The 20,207-nt window shown below is 36.0% G+C and overlaps 1 protein-coding gene across 1 annotated transcript; it reads right to left on the reverse strand.

Moving 5' to 3' along the window:
• Positions 1–8,657: 8,657 nt before the first annotated feature.
• On the reverse strand, positions 8,658–19,939 carry LOC141433318 (endocuticle structural glycoprotein ABD-4-like). The gene is made up of 4 exons (XM_074095302.1): positions 19,877–19,939; positions 15,509–15,642; positions 13,896–14,067; positions 8,658–8,983 (listed from the first exon to the last, which is right to left on the reverse strand). The coding sequence occupies exons 1-4, from the start codon at positions 19,877–19,879 to the stop codon at positions 8,843–8,845; spliced, it is 450 nt and encodes a 149-aa protein (XP_073951403.1). The 5' UTR covers positions 19,880–19,939; the 3' UTR covers positions 8,658–8,842.
• Positions 19,940–20,207: the final 268 nt, after the last annotated feature.

The following is a 20,207-nucleotide window of genomic DNA, read 5'->3' on the forward strand; positions in this document are numbered from 1 at the left end:
GCGTGGAGCTCGTGAAATTAGATTATAGCGGGTGCGGGCGCACTTCAAAGCCGTCGGCGCCCGATGCGCTCTTCACACCAGGTAATCTCTTGTTTACTGGCTAATGCATGTGATGTGATGGGAGTGGCCCATATTATTTACTGTTTTTCTTTTAAATTTATTTTGAGATTAATGACATCACACTAAGAATTGTACTGACTCAGTTAAAAAGTTATAAATGTATAATAATAATAGTCAAAAAATCTAGTTTAATTTTAAATCTATTTGTAAATTTATATTTAAAATGGATGTAACCTAATTAATCAATATAAAAGTATTATATTATTTAAATTTGAACATAAAATTAATAAGAACCAGATGGCCTAGTGGTTCGAGAACCTGACTACGAAGCTTGAGGTCCTGGGCTCGATTCCCGTGTCGGGGCAGATATTTGTATGAAAAATACGAATGTTTGTTCTCGGGTCTTGGGTGTTTACTATGCATTTAAGTATGTATCTATCTATATAATTATATTTATCCGTTGCTTAGTACCCATAACACATGCTTTGCTAAGCTTACTTTGGGACTAGGTCAATTGGTGTGAATTGTCCCGTGATATTTATTTGTTTTATTAATTATTTATTTATGTTATGTGTTAATGTTGTGTTGTGTTGTGTTAATTCTGAAATTTATTGTTGAATCAACGTCTACAAGTAGCATTGAATGTAGAAGTGACGGTCCGACAGACCTATGTACGGTAGAAAATTATGTCACAGGTCTACAATTTTATGATATTTTATTTAGTAGAGCTATGAAACTGCCAGGTCACATTTTGAAACCAAAGTGTAGAGTTAGTAAAGCCAGGGTTAAGGGGCTTAGCTTTTCCTTGGATCTGATAACTTTTTACAGCGAAAGCGTTATGAGCTTGTGAGTCTTGGCCGCCATTTTTACATGAAATATTTTTGGTGGATCTATCCATTTGTCTTTGTAATTAATTAGTCGTAGCTTAAATTTAATAAAGTTTATAAAACAATTATTGCACGGTAGCTTCGATACCTAAAATACATGCAAATACATGTGGGAGAGCACCATAAGCCAGTACAAAAAATTCAATGGTACTCCTAGCAATGGCTTTAATTTAACCAAAGTTATTTAAAAGATGCCTACTAAAAGTACAATAATTGATGAAGTGAAGTAATGCAATGGTATGTGTGAAGCTCTAAAGATTGATTGTGCAAATGTTTTAATCGTTTTACCTATTATCTTCAAATACTTACTCAAATTAACTGCATCTAATGACATTTTTGTAGCAAAAGTAGAGTTTATCGGTTTGCTAATCTAAGTAAGATTTTGAAAGGCCGTCTATCTATGTATTTACGAGACGAACGCTAACATACTGCGGAAGCGGATAACACGTCTTATAATTTCAGAGGTCAAACAAAATCTTAAGTTTTTCATAAACTTTCACACTTTAATACAGATAACACTTTTGACTGTTACAAAATCTTTGTAGTAAAACCCTCTGATAAAACGATGTTCCATTAGAGGTGAAGTCATTCACGATGACACGAGCCGTGGTTCTTATTACAATGACATTAATGTCAAATATTGACAAAATCACGCGTTTTCGGGTCTCTAACGCGCTGAGTCGTAGTAACTTCCTGTTGAAAAAAACGGAACTGTAGTGGTCCTATCTGTTTGTCTTTGTACCTGCCTTTTATCATTAAATGAATAACGGAGTGGTGGATTCCGGAAGAAAAATGTGCACCCTTGTAACATAAAATAAGTTTATAATTATAATTTAAAAACTTTCGCGATTTTGCACTCTTAATCTACACGTAAAATACACATATCAAGAAATAAAGATGAGTATATTACAGTATAATAGAAAAGTAAGAGACAGGAAATAGGTAAAACGTGTCATAAACCATAATATAATAACGCCTGGATCAGTATTACAACTTATCTTAGAAGGCAGCAGATTTCTGATGGTCTAAATGATGCTTAAGTAGGCGTTGGTTTCACAAGATAAAACTTTTAAAACAAAATGCGAGCTAGAAGTACGGTCCCTCAGTAATAATAATATCCGTAGACTATGACGGTAACAGACTAGGCTAACTATGGCTCCATGTTTTCTGATGGTGAGAAAAAAATAATTATGAATTAGGTACCGGCCAGGGCTGTTTCAACTGAGCTACCTACTTAAACATCTCCTTATACCTTAGGGTTTTTTGTTCGCCAGGTTAAGAGAAACCCAAATTAAATCGATCGTCGAAAAGGTTAACTTTTCATTTTCAACAAAGAACCGATAGCACTAACCTGGAAATAAAATAGAAATTATTGATTATAACAGTCTCTAACTATTTAGGCCTAGCAATGTTCACTTATGTAGCTACATATTATCTCTACTAAGTTGTGTTATTTTGAATTTCGAACATTTTGAGATGGGATTACTAACTTGCCCATTTTTAGGTTTCCGTAGCCAAAACGGCAAAAACGGAACCCTTATAGTTTCGCCATGTTTGTTTGTCTGTCCGTCCGCGGCTTTGCTCAGAGACTATCAATGCTAGAAAGCTGTTATTTTGCATGAATATATATGTAAACAATGCCGACAAAATGGAACAATAAAAATTTAAAAAAAAATTTTTTTAGAGTACCTTCCCATAAACGTCAAGTGGGGGTGTTTTTTTTTTCTCATCCAACCTTGTAGTGCGGGGTATCGTTGGATAGGTCTTTTAAAATCATTAGGGGGTTGCTAAATTTTTCGATTCAGTGATTTGTTTGCAAAATATTCAACTTCAAAGTGCAAATTTTCATTAAAATCGAGCGTCCCCCCCGCTCTAATATCTAAACCAGTGGGTGAAAAAAATTTAAAAAATTCAGAATGGTAGTAAGTATATCAAACTTACAAGGAAAAATATAACGGTTAAGTTTTCTTGAGAATTAATAGTAGTTTAAGAGTAAATAGCAACCTAAGGTATAAAATATACCTGAACTTGGAATATTCCGTACAAAATACGAAATCCTTAGAAAAATATTAAGTACTTAATTTTTTCGTAATGGCCACGGAACCCTATTTCGGGCGTGTCCGACATGCTCTTGGCCAGTTTTTTCTTTATTCATGCGTGCCATATGCCCTGCCCATTTCCATTTAAGTTTTTTCGCGTGTTCTAGAGCGTCTATTATTTTTTTTTATAATAATAATAATAATAAATCTTCATAGTTCAATAAACATACATTTGAAGCCCTGGAGACTGCGTTAGCTTTCACTGTATTGCAGGTCCCAGTGGTTGCCCGTTTATAATGTTCAGCGTTAGGTTATTAAGAACATCCAACTTATTTTAGAAATTATCTAACTTATCGCATAACATGATATTTAGTAATTTCACAATCATATTTTTTTGTTGTTTTTCTTATCTGTGTGTTTCTTTTTTTGTGAATTCTTCGTATGTTTAATATACTCCTATTCATAGCCCTCCGTACTTACCTACGTATATATTGAATTAAATTCATGCTTAAATTAAGTGCTAAAGTTAAATCAATCAACTAACACTCAGAACAAAGCTTTACCTGACATTATTAGAATACATAAGCCGTGATGCCTCAAATTGCCAATCATCCATAAAGTTGGCATGCCCTCCAGCAATGAATAATTTACTGATTTGTAGCAGGATATCATTAGTGCAGGCATCTATTTTCAATGCCTTTAACAATGCAATTCATTTTGTGTTGCTTGAATTACCTGTTAAGAAGTTATCGTAGCCGTGGTGGCATAGTGGGTTGACCTATCGCCTCTCAAGCTGAGGGTCGTGGGTTTAAACCCCGGCTCGCACCTCTGAGTTTTTCGAAATTCATGTGCGGAATTACATTTGAAATTTACCACGAGCTTTGCGGTGAAGGAAAACATCGTGAGGAAACCTGCACAAACCTGCGAAGCAATTCAATGGTATGTGTGAAGTTCCCAATCCGCACTGGGCCCGCGTGGGAACTATGGCCCTAGCCCTCTTGTTCTGAGAGGAGGCCTGTGCCCAGCAGTGGGACGTATATAGGCTGGGATGATGATGATGAAGTTATCGTATCGTAAGTGTTCAAAAACTAAAAGATTAATTGATGTTTAAGCAGTATCTTGATTTATTGCGTGGAAGGATTGTAATTTGATAATTTATGTACATTCTGTTCTGAAGGAGATGGTGGGACGAATTGTTGTTGCTACCTAGTTAAGAGGTTACCGTAACATTGCGACATAACTAAGTAAAGCTGTGACGCATTTTAGGGTACTGTACAAGAAGGGTGACAAACGCAACTACTACTAAGCCTCAGCTGTCTGTCTATCTGTCTGGCACGGAGATGTATCCGAAGAACTGTAATGGATAGATATTCGATATGTATACATAATGCGTTTTTATTGCTGCTACAATAACAAAAAAATCAAGAAGGAAACGTACAGTCAAACAAAAAGTACAGTCAGTCAGCCAACAAAAAAAGCTTGTATTAAAAATGAAATTTTTACAAAACTTATTTACATTTAAACATAGAAACCTCAAACTTGGAATGATAATACACATAAAATATGCCATATATAATTATTATCATCAAAAAATAGAAACCAGTAAAACATGAGCTGGTCTAAGGGAAAAATAAAACTTTGTAGTCTGTCTGGCAGTGACTGTACTTTTCCTTTCCAATAGCATCAAAAAGTTGCATCAATGGCACGGAGCCCAACTGAATCTAACTCGCACATGATCATCTTTTCTTAACTTTTATGACAATAAGAAACCTGCTAAATGCGAGTCAGACTTACGCATAGCATTGAAGTTTCTGAAAAAATATTGTTGAAAATATAGGTAGGCACATAGGTGACCATTAAAGATTCCGTTTTTTTTGTATCTAAGGTAAAGCGGAAAATGCACCTTTTTTAGGGTTGCGTAGTCAAATAGGAACCCTTATATGAGTAGTTTCGCCATGTCTGTCCGTCTGTCTGTCCGCGGCTTATCTCAGAGACCATTAATACTAGAATGCTGTAATTTGGTATGAATAATTATACATATCAGTCACGCCGACAAAGCGGTAAAATAAAATAAAAAATAGGGTAGGTACCTCCCGTAAAGACCCGTACACGTAAAGTGGGGATGTTTTTTTTTTCACTTCCGCCCATCATACTCGTATTGTGGGGTATCATTGGATAGGTATTTAAATATGAATAGGGGTTTGCTAAGCTCACGTCTAAAAATATGAAAAAAATCACAGAAGTTGAACTTAGTAAAAACTTTCCAAACTCCAAACTTAGGTAATCAGTGGAGTAGTTTTTAAGTTATTGTAAATTAAACTGTAATACACCTAACTAAAAAGTCGTATTTATGTCTGCCTATTGTGTCGGGAACTACGGAACCATACACTGAGCATGTCGGTTCCCTTACTCATGTATTCACTTTTTAAACTAGTTGCATAGAAAAGGGCAGCAATTGTACTCAAGCGTTCTGGAGACAGATTTTGTAAACACATGTCTCATAAATACCATTCGAGAGTGGTAAACATCAGTACTTGTATAGCTACAAAACTAATTATTAACTATTATTATTATTATTTCAAATCTAACAAACTGTTTTACCACATTTGAGAAATGTGATTTCGAATACCATATCACTCTAAAATAAATATATTATTATCCACTGCCTCGATGCTCTTATAGTATTTCATTCAAAATATTTATAATCCTTTCAACTCAAATCCATAAAAAGCTTCAATTTTTACTTTCTAGTATTACAAATGACAGTTTCTTGAGAGTTAGCTAGGAGTTAGCTCATAGTTTAATGTCAGTAAAATGCGTACTACTTAATTGTGATAATTAAATTAACAAGCATTAGAAAATGTGGAAACCAATATTTGTTAATAAAAATGTACACATCATACTATATTATTTACAAATAACTATCAACATGGCTTCCATTTAGGTCAGCTATAAGCTTTTCAATCAGCAACATGTTGAAGCTGATTTTTAGGGTTCCGTACCTCAAAAGGAAAAAACGGAAACCCTTATAGGAACACTTTTTGTTCGTCTTTCTGTCGGAAACGCGTGGAGGTATCAAGCTGAAATTTTTATCAAATACTGAGGTCTACTGTCCCTAGGAGCTGTGAAAAAGTCAAACTTCTAAGCCAACGCAATCAAAAGATGCAGCCGTTAATGCTGCAAATTTTCGCAAATTTTCGAAACTCGCAAGGGAATCAAAACCTACAGGGTAGCTCCCGTGAGCTCAGAATCTTGAAATTTGGTAGAAAGGTAGCTATTATAACACAATTAACTAAAAAAGTCTGAAAAATCTTGATTTTTTTATGTCTGTCTATAAATATCAATGACCTATATAATCTGAGCCCACACTGCGCACATTTTGCTTAATAGTAGGGCTTTGCATACACTGGATAGTTTAAATCACTCGAAAGAAGCGAGAAATATCTTCAAGACACGATTCCCGTTTACTTACATACCTATAAATGTGTACGGAGCCCTCGGTGCGCGAGTCCGACTCGCACTTGCCCGGTTTTTGTAATGGCCAAGGAATCCTAAGAGCTTGTTAGGGTTTTGATAACACGTGTTTTAAAACTAAGAGGTATCGAAATTTTATGTCACTCAAACGCGCGACTTTTTAATATGTAATTAGCTATTCCAGACGTCTTGATTTCGGAAATTCGCAAAAGCATTTTCGTCAACGCCCAATGTATAGCTCTAAAACTCGTCAGAAACAGAAGTCAAAATGTCTGGAGGACTACTGCATCGTGACGTGATAAATCAATTTGTTTCGTCCTCATTATCATAATTACATCATTACATTTGTATTTCAATAGAGCATCGGAAATGTTATGATCGTTTTCATCTGTCCTTCAACTACACATTTTTAATATCGCACTATTTAAGTTTTATTTGCTTAGACACCCATGACCTTTGAATTGTTTTGGTTTCATATCTTTTGTCTTTTGTTTTGTTATTGCTTCATTTTCTTGTAGAGACAAAAATATGGTGGCTGTCTTATTTATTAGTCATAATAATGTGTATGAAAGATTAATCACCTACTAGAGGTTTTTTTAACCTTAAGGAAACTGTTCCGTTAGATTGTTATCTTGATACAGAAACTACTAGGAATTGAATATTTATCGAAAATAACAGTCTGAGGCATGTCATGTCTGTTATGTTATTATTGCGCCGTTCGGTGTTGAGACCCTAGGGCCGTGCGGGGGCCAGGCGCACGCGATATCGCAAAAAAGATATCCGCGCGCCTCATTGATGTTTCAGGTGGCCAGAGGGCTGGCAACTATTGCAGGCAAAGGATTAGCCTTGCAATAAGTACAACGCGGGAATGCTGCCAGCCTTCTGGGCACAATGAACAGCGACGGTGACCTAGGAGGGATTTTTTATTTATAGGTTATTCTAGTTTATATATTTTTTATACATAGTTATATTTTTAACTGACTTCAAAAAAGGTGGAGGTTATCAATTCGGTTGTATTTTTTTTAACGTTTGTTACCTTATAACTCCGTCGTTTATGAACCGATATGAAAATTATTTTTTTTGCATTCGTCTAGGAATGTCTTCAATTAGGTCCCATAAGCACCAAATCAGGATCTGATGATTGGATCTTAACGAAATCGAGGGAACTCTTCAAATGTTGTAGGGACACCTTAGTAAATTGGATATATTTAGTAGTAACTCGTGCATTTGCTCTTGAAAATCATCATTTGGTGAAGTGGAACTGATGATGAAGACCACAGTTGACCATCGGAGTTACTATTCAATAACAAGTATTTCAAGGGTTGAATTTTAATTACTTTGACACAGTTGCTAAGCCATTTATGCTCCTCGTAATGCATATATGGTAAATCGGGTGGTGAAGCACTAGTACCCCTCAATAATGAACTTCCCTGCATCGGAAAAAGCAATCTTTTGTAAAAGATGACGAGCAGCAGTTGATATTAAACTATTGTATCTTAGATTATTTACACTAAAAAGCATGAAAAAAAATATAACAAAAAATTTAACCGACTACAAAAAACCATGAAAATAATTTTCTACCAGTCTGAAGTCGGTCGATGCCTCAACACAAGCCAGCAGGAGTGATTGAAGCTCAATATAAAGTCCGTCTTCTTCTCTTCTTCAACCTTGATCTACCCAATGGTGAGTAAAGGTCTCTTCCATTTTAGACCATTCTGTGCGGTCCTGAGTTTTCTGCATCCAGTCCTTCCCAGCCGCTCGCACCAAATCGTCCATCCACCTTTGCTGGCTGCCTCCCGCCCCCAAAGTCCGTAGGTGAGGTAAATGACCAACTTCCACACTGGTAGAAAATTATTTTCATGGTTTTTTTATAGTCGTTTAAATTTTTTGTTATAACATTTTTAAATGTTTAATGTATTGTGTTTTATTGTTTATTGTTAATAATAAAAAATATTTTACAATTAATTTCAAATATGTAATAGTCACATTACCGTCGTAGTTTTAGATATTTGGCACTAAAAGCAATTAATTAGCCAAGTTTATTTACTAATTGTCTTTTAGGACATTTTGATCCAACAGTATTATTGTATAATGGACACCATTCATAATAAAAAGTTTCTGTATTTAAAATGTCGAATCAAAAGTGTATACACAATATTGTAATCGAATTATTTGATAAGAAATAATAAAAAGTTAGTAGTTAAATAAGCCATTTAATTTTTACATCTAATATGCTACTGACGGACAGTGATGATGGATCAATTACATCATTTTTTTAAATTCTATTGGCCTTTTACAAATAAAAGGCTTAAACTTATCCTAATAATGTACAAACCGTGTCTTTTAATTACTATAACACATCATATAACTTATTTAAAGTCATTAAAATCTTCCCCTAGGTTTGAACGGTGAGGCTTGAGGCTGGACGTTGCTTGGTGCTGCAGAAGGAGGCAGAGTCTTAAGATAATCTAGCGCCTTCTGAATTGCCGGTGGAATCGGTGGAGGTGTGGGTAAGTGATCACCCTGGAAAAAGGGAAAAAAGTTTGTTGTATGAGATAAATGCCAAATATTAAATGATATTGTACCGAATAACTCACGTCTTAAATCGAGTTTAGCTCGACATGTTTCGGGCTATGCTGTGTGCGCGTGTTGCAGCAGCCGCCGAGTCTCGTTGCTCCTAAGAAGAACTACCTATCCTATCCTAGGATTTAAGACGTGAGTTATCCGGTACAATATCATTTAATATGAGTGATTCTCAAAGTTGTTTCATGTTCATAAATGCCAAAATCAACTTGACTACTTATAGCATTTACAGTAAAATTGTACAGCACAGATATTGTTTTTTTCCTTATTTGATTTCCCGACCAAAAAAAAATTAAAGAGTCGTCCCCGCAAATAATCAAAAAGGATTACATAAACCTGAGGGACAAATAGACTATTAAAATTAAGTATCTACGAAATGCAACACAAGTGCATGTACAAGTTATCATAGATGTTTGGCGTGGTATGGTAAATTTGCATTTATTATTGGTGACACTAGCCAGAACTTCACGTTGGGAATCACATACAGATATTGATTGGCCTTAAGGTAAGGCAAATTAATAGAATTAATGCTTTGTAGACATGGCCCATAAAATTACGTAGGTACCTATATAGTTGCATTAACTGCCAATTCCTATCCTAAGAATGAAAACCTCAAGTTTCTCCGAATGATTGACAGAGATTGTGTCTCTCCGCAATAATCGGTGACTGATCGACCTGCCCATCCCGTCGGTTTCACAAACTAATTTGAAATTAGTTACCATTATTGTCAACATCGATAAACCTTGATTTATAGCTTAAGATACAATTTAAATTAAGCATATTCATTTTACGTAACCAGATGACCAGTTTGCCAATAAGTTGCGCCAGTCGAGATAATGGAACGTCGCGTGGACTGACGAATTGAGCTTTGATCTAACTAACAGTATAATTGTACTTTCGAATATTATATCCTGACAATGTCAAAAAAGAGACTTCCCGTATCGGTGAGCGGGTCACGTCACGGGTCGGCGGTTGATATTTTACAGCGACATTTGCACATATGCGGTTAGCCAATGTACTATAACACCCGCGCTTACAGCATCTATGTTCTTACGTAAATCAAATGATTCAGGCATCTTTTACTTTACAACTAGGTAATAGTTAGGTCTGCAGGGCCACTCCCACTTGCCTAATATGGCGGCTAATGCTTTTGTAGAACTAGGTATTAACATAAATACATATAAATATTAATATTTTGCTCGTATAAAGTCACGAGTCATTTCTTTAAGGTGGGTAAGACTATGTATGACCTTTTCAAAAGTTACCATACACAACACTCTTAATAAAGATTAAGTTACGAACAAATCCTTACAAAATGTATGTTTTGTCAACTATTACAACTATACTTACATATTCTGTGGTTTTGTGAGAGTTGCACAGAAAAAATGATAATATGATAGGTAAAAACAAACGAATGATAAGTTTGTCAACTTACCATTTGTTTGGTGTCCCATAGTAACAAGCGCTTATGCATAATGCGTAAGCGTTTATGCGTTATGAGATTTCAGTTAGGTACATACTTAATATAGGTAAAATAACATGACGTTAATGTTTGGGTTAAATACATAGTGTTCCCATAATAATCAACTAAGTGATATGGGTTAAATTTAAATTGTCATGCTCAACTAAACCTATCTACCGATTGTGCAATAATCATAGTATTAAACGTAGTACAAACGTGGAAGCTGGTAAAACCTTATAAGTGAATGGTAAGTAGCCATATTACTCGTTATAGGCAAATGCAAATATTTAACGACTTTACTTATTGACTTTAACCCTGATTAACTAACAATAACTGCCCTAATAATATTTTAAAGAATATCGTAACTGACATACTGTGCTGAATAATAAAAGGTTAGGCATCCATATTTTATGTACCTAACTCTAAAACAAGACTTGTCACTATCAGTCAAGTATGTTTCTCCGCGTAGGCTGTTAAACATTGCATTAAGTTTCACACTTTTTCCTCTTGCATTTCTCTGAACATTATGTCTAAAATAAATCAATCTCACTGTCGAGGATTACGAACAGTTCACTAGGTCAATGGTGCTTAGTGCTATTGTCTAGATCGGAGCCATTTAAGTTTAGCTCGAGGTTAGTGTTAAGCAAAAAGTTTTACGATACTGCTTATTTAACATGAAAAGACGATTTGAATGAGAATTTATTTAGATGCGCCAATAAAGCTTAATTAAGAAGTATGGAAGTTGGTAACGGTGGTCGCTCGTGAACTCGTAGTGCCGGTGTCGGATTCTGAGAACATCTGCCGATCGCCGCAAAGATCCAGGGGAAAACGTGTCAAGGCCCTGGCCGACTGACTGCATTAAATCGCACACTTTAGCAGGTGTTGAGAACACGTAATTTTATTTTATGCTTCATTACAAAATTGTTGACGAAATGATGCGCTGTTGTACCTATTTTTAGCACATCCTTTATTTTACTTTGGTACATAAAAACATGATACCTATATGGATTTCTTTACCGAGACGAATAATTGCCGGTACAGTGTGATTATTTTTAGCAATAAAATTATAAAGTAATTGAAAAATATTAATAATTTACCTACAATTAAACTATGACATTGTTATAATCTACATACGGCCTTCAAATATAAAATTATTCTTTGCATTGCATTTGCAAACTAATGACATAAAATTGGTAATTCATAGACGCTGAATTTTAATTGATAATAATTAACATTTAAAAGTAATCACATAATTTTATATCTTCAGGGATGACTGGCGCACTGTAAGATTCGTGAGAACTTGGTGAGAACTGTAAATTTTTTGTTATTTTAAATATATTTTTTCTGACTGTAATTATTCGCTTTTTTAGCAACAGAAATGTTCGAACTATCTTGACTTGCCTATTTCAAGTTCTAAAAATTCATCAGTGGTAAATATGAAATATCATAAATTGAATTGTTACTACCTGTTATTTAAACACAAAATTAAACAAAAGTGTTTAAAACAACTAACAATACACTTTAATGGTAAACCTGCATGACTGTTCCGTCGACCCTGGTTTTTATTTTTGGTCAAAGTGCATCTTAAGACTATTCTAACAAGCTCAAATTCGGATTAGTTACGACGTTGGTCTGTCATGGAGTTCCAACGTCTACCTTACTGCTTCTTTATCAGATCCTGAATACCATTTTTAGGGTTCCTGAGCCAAAATGGCAAAAACGGAACCCTTATAGTTTCGCCATGTCTGTCTGTCTGTCTGTCTGTCTGTCCGTCCGTCCGCGGCTTTGCTCAGGGACTATCAATGATAAAAAGCTGTAATTTTGCACGGATATATATGTAAACTATGCCGATAAAATGGTACAATACAAATTTTTAAAAAACATTTTTTTAGGGTACCTCCCATAGACGTAAAGTGGGGGTGATTTTTTTTTTCTCATCCAACCCTATAGTGTGGAGTATTGTTGGATACGTCTTTTAAAACCATTAGGGGTTTGCTAAGACAGTTTTTCGATTCAGTGATTTGTTTGCGAAATATTCAACTTTAAAGTGAAAATTTTCATTAAAATCGAGCGTCCCCCCCCTCTAAAATCTAAACCGGTAGGTGGAAAAATTTGAAAACATTAAGGATGGTAGTAAGTATATCAAACTTTCAAGGAATACTATAACGGTTAAGGTTGCTTGATAATTATCAGTAGTTTAAGAGTAAATAGCAGCCTAAGGTATAAAATATACCTAAACTATGGAAGATTCCGTATATAATACGAAATCCTTAGAAAAAATAGTACTTAACGTTTCGTGGTGGCTACGAAACCTTATTTCAGGCGTGTCCGACACGTTCTTGGCCGGTTTTTTGACAAGTAGGTACACCCTAAGACGATTCTAACAAGGCCAAGCACGGGTAGGTTACGTTGTTCTTCTGGACTTGCTTAGCCTCTGGCTCCATTTAAATCAGCTCGATGGTAGATATGGTGCCATAATTATTTTATTATATTGCCATCTCACTCTCAAATTTCTGTTGTTAAAGAAAACAAATGCATAAGAAAAAGTTGCCTATCCTTTAATTTGCTTCCTACTCTTCAATTACATGCTGTATCTCCACATTCTTCATCAATAACGAGCGGAAAAAAGGGTTACTTTATAGACAAAGTTTTATGCAAGGTGATCTAAATAATAAACTTGCTTCTCATACAAGCTTTTATTTAACTTGCACTGTTCGTATTTATACGGTAGGTACTTGTGATCTTCAAATCTTGCAAGTCGAATTTCAGCCACTTCTAGTGGTCGGTACAGTCAAGGAATTTAATTCATGGGCCACCATGGAACCTTTTCAAAGGAAAAGTCATTAAGACTTTCCTTATTAATTAATTCGATGTCACTATGACGTTTACTGTGAAATGGATCCATGGTGGCCAATGGATTAAACTCCTTGACTGTACGATTATGTAGCTTAGATATCAATGCTGGTACAATCAACAAAATTGCCGCCAGGAAAAAAAACATTTATCAGGCTTGTGTAGTACACATACTAAAAGGAACTAGTTAGTTCCTGACACAGTAACTGAATAGACTACTCCGAGTAGCCTCTGATTGATCGATCCGCCGAGCGCTAATCGAATCAAACGGCGCAGTGTGGACTCAGTGAACGATGATTTTTTAAATGTGCTAGAATGAGTAAGAGTGAGATAACAACAAGAAACGGAACGATTATGGAATGGGAGCGAACCATTCATAAGCTCTATTACGTACTAGTGTGTTAAAAGAATTAAAAGAGCAAACTAGTACATTGGCACGACTGTACTAGTTGGGGGCGATCTGTTTAGTGAACGAGCTGGCACAACTCTAGTAAATATGCATATTTGTTAACCAAAAAATATTGATTGTGTACAAACCTGCGGTTGGAACCCGTTTTCATCAGCAATGTAAGTGAGAGCTATAAGAGTTCCATCAGGCGCCTTGTAACTGAACTTGCCCTCCGCGACTTGAACCTCCTCGCCCTCGCCTTTTCCGAAGTTCTTAACGTACCCCGACTCTTCAGCATTGATTTCGTTGCCAGTTTCATAACTAGAAACAAAGAATGAAGAATGCTTAAAACCCACTAAAACCCAATTAATAGCAATTTACTACTACTCGTAATACTTTTTCATCTATTTACATCCCACTGCTGTAAACAGGCATCCCAGGTTAGAACCCACTGCTTGAGAGTCCATTATCTAGGTCAAAATACTAGGCTACAACCGGCGTAGGTACCTAATTTTATTAGAGTTCTATAACCAAAGGGTACTAACGGTGCCCCCCCCTATTTCTACATAAGTCTACATTAATCATCACATCATCATCCCAGCCTATATACGTCCCACTGCTGGGCACAGGCCTCCTCTCAGAATGAGAGGGCTTGGGCCGTAGTTCCCACGCGGGCCCAGTGCGGATTGGGAACTTCACACACACCATTGATTGCTTTGCAGGTTTGTGCAGGTTTCCTCACGATGTTTTCCTTCACCGTAAAGCTCGTGGTAAATTTCAAATGTAATTCCGCACATGAATTTCGAAAAACTCAGAGGTGCGAGCCAAGGTTTGAACCCACGATCCTCTGCTTCAGAGGCGATAGGTCCAAACCACTAAGCCACCACGGCTAAATACTAATTATTATAAATGCGAAAAGTTTGTGAGTATGTGCATGCGACCGGGTATCTGTTACTCCTTTGCTCTAGAAGGATTGGCATTGGATTTAAGTGAATTTTGTTATATATCTAGACGTCTGGAATAACACGAAGACTACTTTTTATCCCGATATTCTCATTGAGAGCGAGAAAAAATTCCAGAATTTTAACCGCTAGGATAAGAGTCATTTCATGATTCATTAAATTTTGCTTTAATAAAATCCGCAATTTAGTTTTTAGGAATTCCCACGAAATACGGAATTTCATTCATTCATTTCATTTCGTGGTGCTTTACTTTAGGCCTTATAAATAGGCTCAGAGTTGCTCAGCGAGCTATGGAGAGAGCTATGCTTGGGATTTCTCTACGGGATCGAATCAGAAATGAGGAGACGCGTAGAAGAATAAGGGTCAGCGACATAGCCAAGCGAATTAGCTCGTTGAAGTGGCAATGGGCGGGCCATATAGCACGGAGAGCGGATGGCCGTTGGGGCCGAAAAGTTCTCGAGTGGAGACCGCGGATCGGCAAGCGCAGCTCCTACGTCCACCAACAAGATGTGCGGATGACCTGCTGCGGGTTCACGGTGGATGCAGGCCGCTGCCAACCGAAGCAACTGGAGGTCTGTGGGGGAGGCCTATGTCCAACAGTGGACGTCCTACCGCTGAGATGATGATGACGGAATTTCAATTCAAATGGTAGACCGCTTACGCGTGCAAAACCGCGGGTAAGGGCTAGTTCTTAATTATGATACATCATTTTGTCAAGTTGGCGGAAATAACAGAACAGGTACTCTTTGTACGGTTTCATAATGGGTGTCCCCATCATTTTTAAGAATCAATATATTTACAGCCATTTGTATGTGCCGTCCACGTTCGGTCCTTCACTCTCGAAGCGTACGATCGGGATCTGATCACCGGCCTGAGGTTGCTGCGGCTGCGCCGCCCCACTCAGCGCTACCAGTGATAAGAGGGCTAAAGAGATCTGGAACAAAAAAGGCCGATTGAAATATAGTAACTCTTACATCTAATGTATACTATTGTACTTAATAATAATTTTGTGTCTTGTGTTCTAAATAAATGTATTTCGTTCTTTCTTTCATAAAAAAAGGGAATACAATTGATACCTACATATGTACGTTTTTTATGTAATCCCTACATTTTACCAATAGACGGTTTTTCATTCTGGAGTAATTTTTATTGAAGGAAGCTCATCTTTTGAATTGGGTATTATAATTAGAACATGGGATACGTCAGGTTAAGATTCATTAATCTTGCTATCAATAATCAAGTAGATACCATCAGCCAAATATGTAAGTGGTCTAGCGCCCTAAAGTTGAAAATCGTTTGTTATGTCATAAAACAATACTTAATGCCAATAGACGTGTCTGTCAACTTGAAAGTTCGACCTTAGCGACATATTCATTTGATAGGAACTTAACTAAAAACTGATATACCACTTATTTGGCTGATGGTACATTTGTATTTAAAATATGTCCGACATTTAATAATTAAACCGAAATATTTGTGTTGGTGATTGGGTCAGTTTGTTTAATTTAAACACCTTTGTTAATAATTGTTGCTATAAATACTGAATCTGAAATTCCGACGCAAGACCGGATATTCGGTCAAAGTAACCCTACCACCTGCTAAAACATTCTGGATTAATGTTAACACACCTTGTATATCCCGGACAAAGGCTAGTAAATAGTAGTTTTATATCAAAGATGATATCGAAATCGATAACATTAATCCGCCTAATTAGGCAAAGCCATAAACTCTCGTGTTTTCAATAATTATCATCATTTATGTTGACAAGCTATAATTTGATTTTACATCAGTAATTTTTGTAATTTTATTTATTTCGGGGACCGCAAAACCGAATTTGCTATGTGGGGGTTTCTGAGAACATACAAACAATTGATCTAGCTTGGTCCTATCTTCGGAGAAACGCATAATTTCGAGTTTTACTAAAGCCGACTAAAGCTGGATCACCCAGGTACTCGTATTATATTTACTAACAAATTATTAAAATAAATTAGTGCCTGATATCAATCATATAGCAAAATAAAGTGCACGATGCACGGTACACGATGACTGTTCGAAGGTGCTTTTAGAAAATATAACTAATGGCAAAAGAAGGTAAGACTCAGTATAGAAAGAAATAATATTGATAGCTTGGTAATTGACATGATAGCTACGAAGGATAAATATGAAAATAAAAAAAAAATCTTCATCAAGTGCTTGATTTGTTAAATTACAAAAGTAACTTATCTAGTAATTAATACAAGATTCATATTAGCAATTAAAAAGCCCTCTGATTCGTTAAAAAAATAATAAAAATATTACCATTGTTACATAGACCATAATGACCATTCAAACTAGCTTCAACTTCCATACAATAGTTAAGGTAGTGAAATCTTCCTGCCTTTCTCGTATTTTCCGTGAGATGAACAAGGAAATGCACATGCCGGAAGAAGAGTTGAACTTTCAAGTAGGTACTTTGCTTTCTTCACGAACAATGAATGCAAATTTATAGAAGTATGTTGAAACCGCGAACACTTATTCACCCACTTTGTAAGGGCCATCAAGCGTCGTAAATTTACTTCAAGAAAACGTGTAAGAAGTCAAGAGTTATAAATCGTTGTAGTGATTTCGCTGTAGGTTGCTCATATTCTTCTCATCTGTAGGCTTTATAGGTTTTTTTTTTCATCCCACTAATATTGAGTTGTGGAGGTCAAGAGGGGAGGCCTTTGCCCAACAGTAGGACACTATACAGGCTACTTAAAAAAAATTATAAATGCGATAGATTGTAAGTCTGTCTATTTGTTTATTTGATATTCATCACGTGTAAACCGCTAAACCGATTTAGATGAAATTCGGTATACAGACAATTTGCGTCCCGGGGAAGGACATAGAATAGTTTTTATTTCGAAAAATTGCATAGTTCCTGCGGGATAGTGAAAACCGAATTCCACGCGGACAGAGTCGCGGGTAGCGGCTAGTATTTAATAATGTTCCAAAATAGTCGTGGTTTTGACCTATAACTTCTCAAACAGAGGGTCGGGGGTTCAGACCCGGGTGTCCGTGGGTCCGGGTTTTTCGGAATTTAAATATGTGCCAATTTACATTTGAAATTTATCATGAGCCATATGATCAAGGAAAACATTGTGAAAAACCCTGCACAAACCTGCAAAAAAATCATTTTGTAAAGTTCCTAATTCTCGCTGGCCTGTTATTATGTATAGGCACTTATTTACGTTGCTATTCAATTTGCTATGAACGAACCCATCACAAAAGGTATATTTAAAAGTCACTGAGTTGCATTAAAGATCCAAAAACATTAAAAATTATAGGACAACGACTTACATTGTGATTTATGACATCTGATATGACAAAGGGTCATGTAAATGCATCATATCTCGTGTGCTCAAACGTGACATGACTAAATGTCGGTATGGGGAAGGAAAGGATCCGTGACCCGACAGCGATCTCGCTTATTCACTTGGAGGTGCATTAATTTAGTCCTGTCATCACACGACTTTCGCCTATTTCAAAAGTCGTAAAAATGAGTAATATATAAATAATAATATAGAAATATTCTTCATTGCACACCACAAATCAGTAGGTAGGTACCTAAAATAGCTTTACATATTATATAAAATGTAGGGTCGATATTAAATGGTCTTATCGCTTAAAAGCGATCTCTTCCAGACAGCCATTTGGGTACAGAAATACGACAAAGTGGGTGGCGGAAACAAAAACAAACTAGAAACGTTGTAGTTTGCATATTTTTAAGTTAGTAATTTGCACGAATATTTCATACTTGTATGTAGTTTGACGTCCTTACCTCAATTAGGTAACTTGCATCAAATTAACAAGCTAATTTGTAAGCATAAGACAATTTGTACTTTGTCAACCTAATAAGAAAAGGGCTTAACTTTTTAAAAGGCCGGCAACGGACCTATGACTCTCCTTGAGTAGTTGGTACTCATGGGCAGTGGTCCCTCTCACTATAAAAAAACCTAATAACAAGCATCGTCACATTTACCTACTAAGTATCTAAAAGCGACTAACGATTTCATTTTAAAATCTCTTGTTCTATTTCTGTTGTTTTTATTCTAAAGTTTTGTAGTCGTTACACCGTATCATACCATAACCGTTGTAGCATCAATCATCATCAAAAATATATTCTTTATATCGAAAAGTATGAGACTATGCCCACTAGCACGTTTCATAACCAACCGTCGCCGTCAAGTGTCATGTATGCGCTTGACATTCCGTTCCTGACACGTTCCTATTACGGTCATGGCATGATACCGTGTAGTGGGTAGAAACCTTTAGGCTTTATGTTCGGTGTGCAGTGCGGAAGCGGAATGAAACACAGTTGTTAAGCCCAGTTTAGACTAGCAATAAAAATCGTGCAAGTTGGATTATTACGATTTCATAAGCAAACGAATTTGAAGCGGTATATCGAGCGCTGCAATGTAATGCAACATGCAACTTGCAAGATTTTTCTTGCAAGTCTAGACTGGGCTTTACACTAATTTGATTTTCCAATCGAATAATGTCACATAATTAGTATAGGATGAGTGTGTATTTCTACAGCATATCGTCGAAATTTAATTGAAATTTCCTACATAAATTCTGAAAAATTCTGAAAAACACAGAGATGCAAGCCTGGGTTCTAACCCGCGTCCCTCTGCTTGAGAGGCCATAGGTGTATAAAAGGTTAAACCATTAGTTTACCACGACTTTAGTTGGTACATTGTTCCTATTTCTTCTAACATGATCGTACGTTTAAGTTAGGTGCTTTGAGCCGTAAATGCTTACAACGCAACATATAATGCGCGGTAATGTTGAAATCTTCAAGTAATTAAAATTAAATGTTTATCTACCAAGCCTGTGTCTCCAAGAATAATTGAAATCTCGTCATTCAATTTCACAATAGTCGTTAATAATATGAGCTACTTGTGTCCTTTTCAAATGTCAAACCAAAAACGTTTTTTTAGAATCACAATTTTTTAATCTACTTACTTAATTTAATTATGAGTAACCATAAACTAGTAAGTACCTAACTTTTTATAAGCCAATTTAGTCGCAAAATTCAAAGCTGTTTTTAAATAGGCCATATTTTTAACCCCAAATTCTTTTTCTTTTCATTTTCAAAGTACTAAATTCACACAACTGATCCTTAAAATATGAAAGTTGTAACTCACCATTGCAAAATGTAGATAAGGGTGAAGGAAGGTCTGGATGCAATCACAGGCAGAACTAGTGTGTGCCAGGTGACACAGCTGGGGTTTATATACCGGCTTCTTTACCTATGAACTTCGCGCGACCGCTCGCAAGCGCATCCCAACCCAACCATTCATGCGCACATGCATTTTAATGTAGGATAAATGCACTAGACGTCAGTCGGGAATCAGAATTTGACTTTTTCCCTATTGTATTCACTGGAAATAGTTTTTTTTTTTAAATTAAGTACCAATATAGTTTTCAATAGCTTTAAAGTATAATTAAATTATTTCTCGACTACTCATTGGTCAG

The sequence above is a fragment of the Choristoneura fumiferana genome, chromosome 12, assembly GCF_025370935.1.
Source record: "Choristoneura fumiferana chromosome 12, NRCan_CFum_1, whole genome shotgun sequence".
Lineage (NCBI taxonomy): Eukaryota > Metazoa > Arthropoda > Insecta > Lepidoptera > Tortricidae > Choristoneura > Choristoneura fumiferana.

Coding starts and splice junctions, on each gene's coding strand:
- LOC141433318 (XM_074095302.1), bottom strand. Junction 14,068..15,508: donor GACGGCACATACAAATGGCT/GTAAATATATTG, acceptor CTTTGTTTCTAG/TTATGAAACTGGCAACGAAA. Junction 8,984..13,895: donor AAAACGGGTTCCAACCGCAG/GTTTGTACACAA, acceptor CCCTTTTTCCAG/GGTGATCACTTACCCACACC.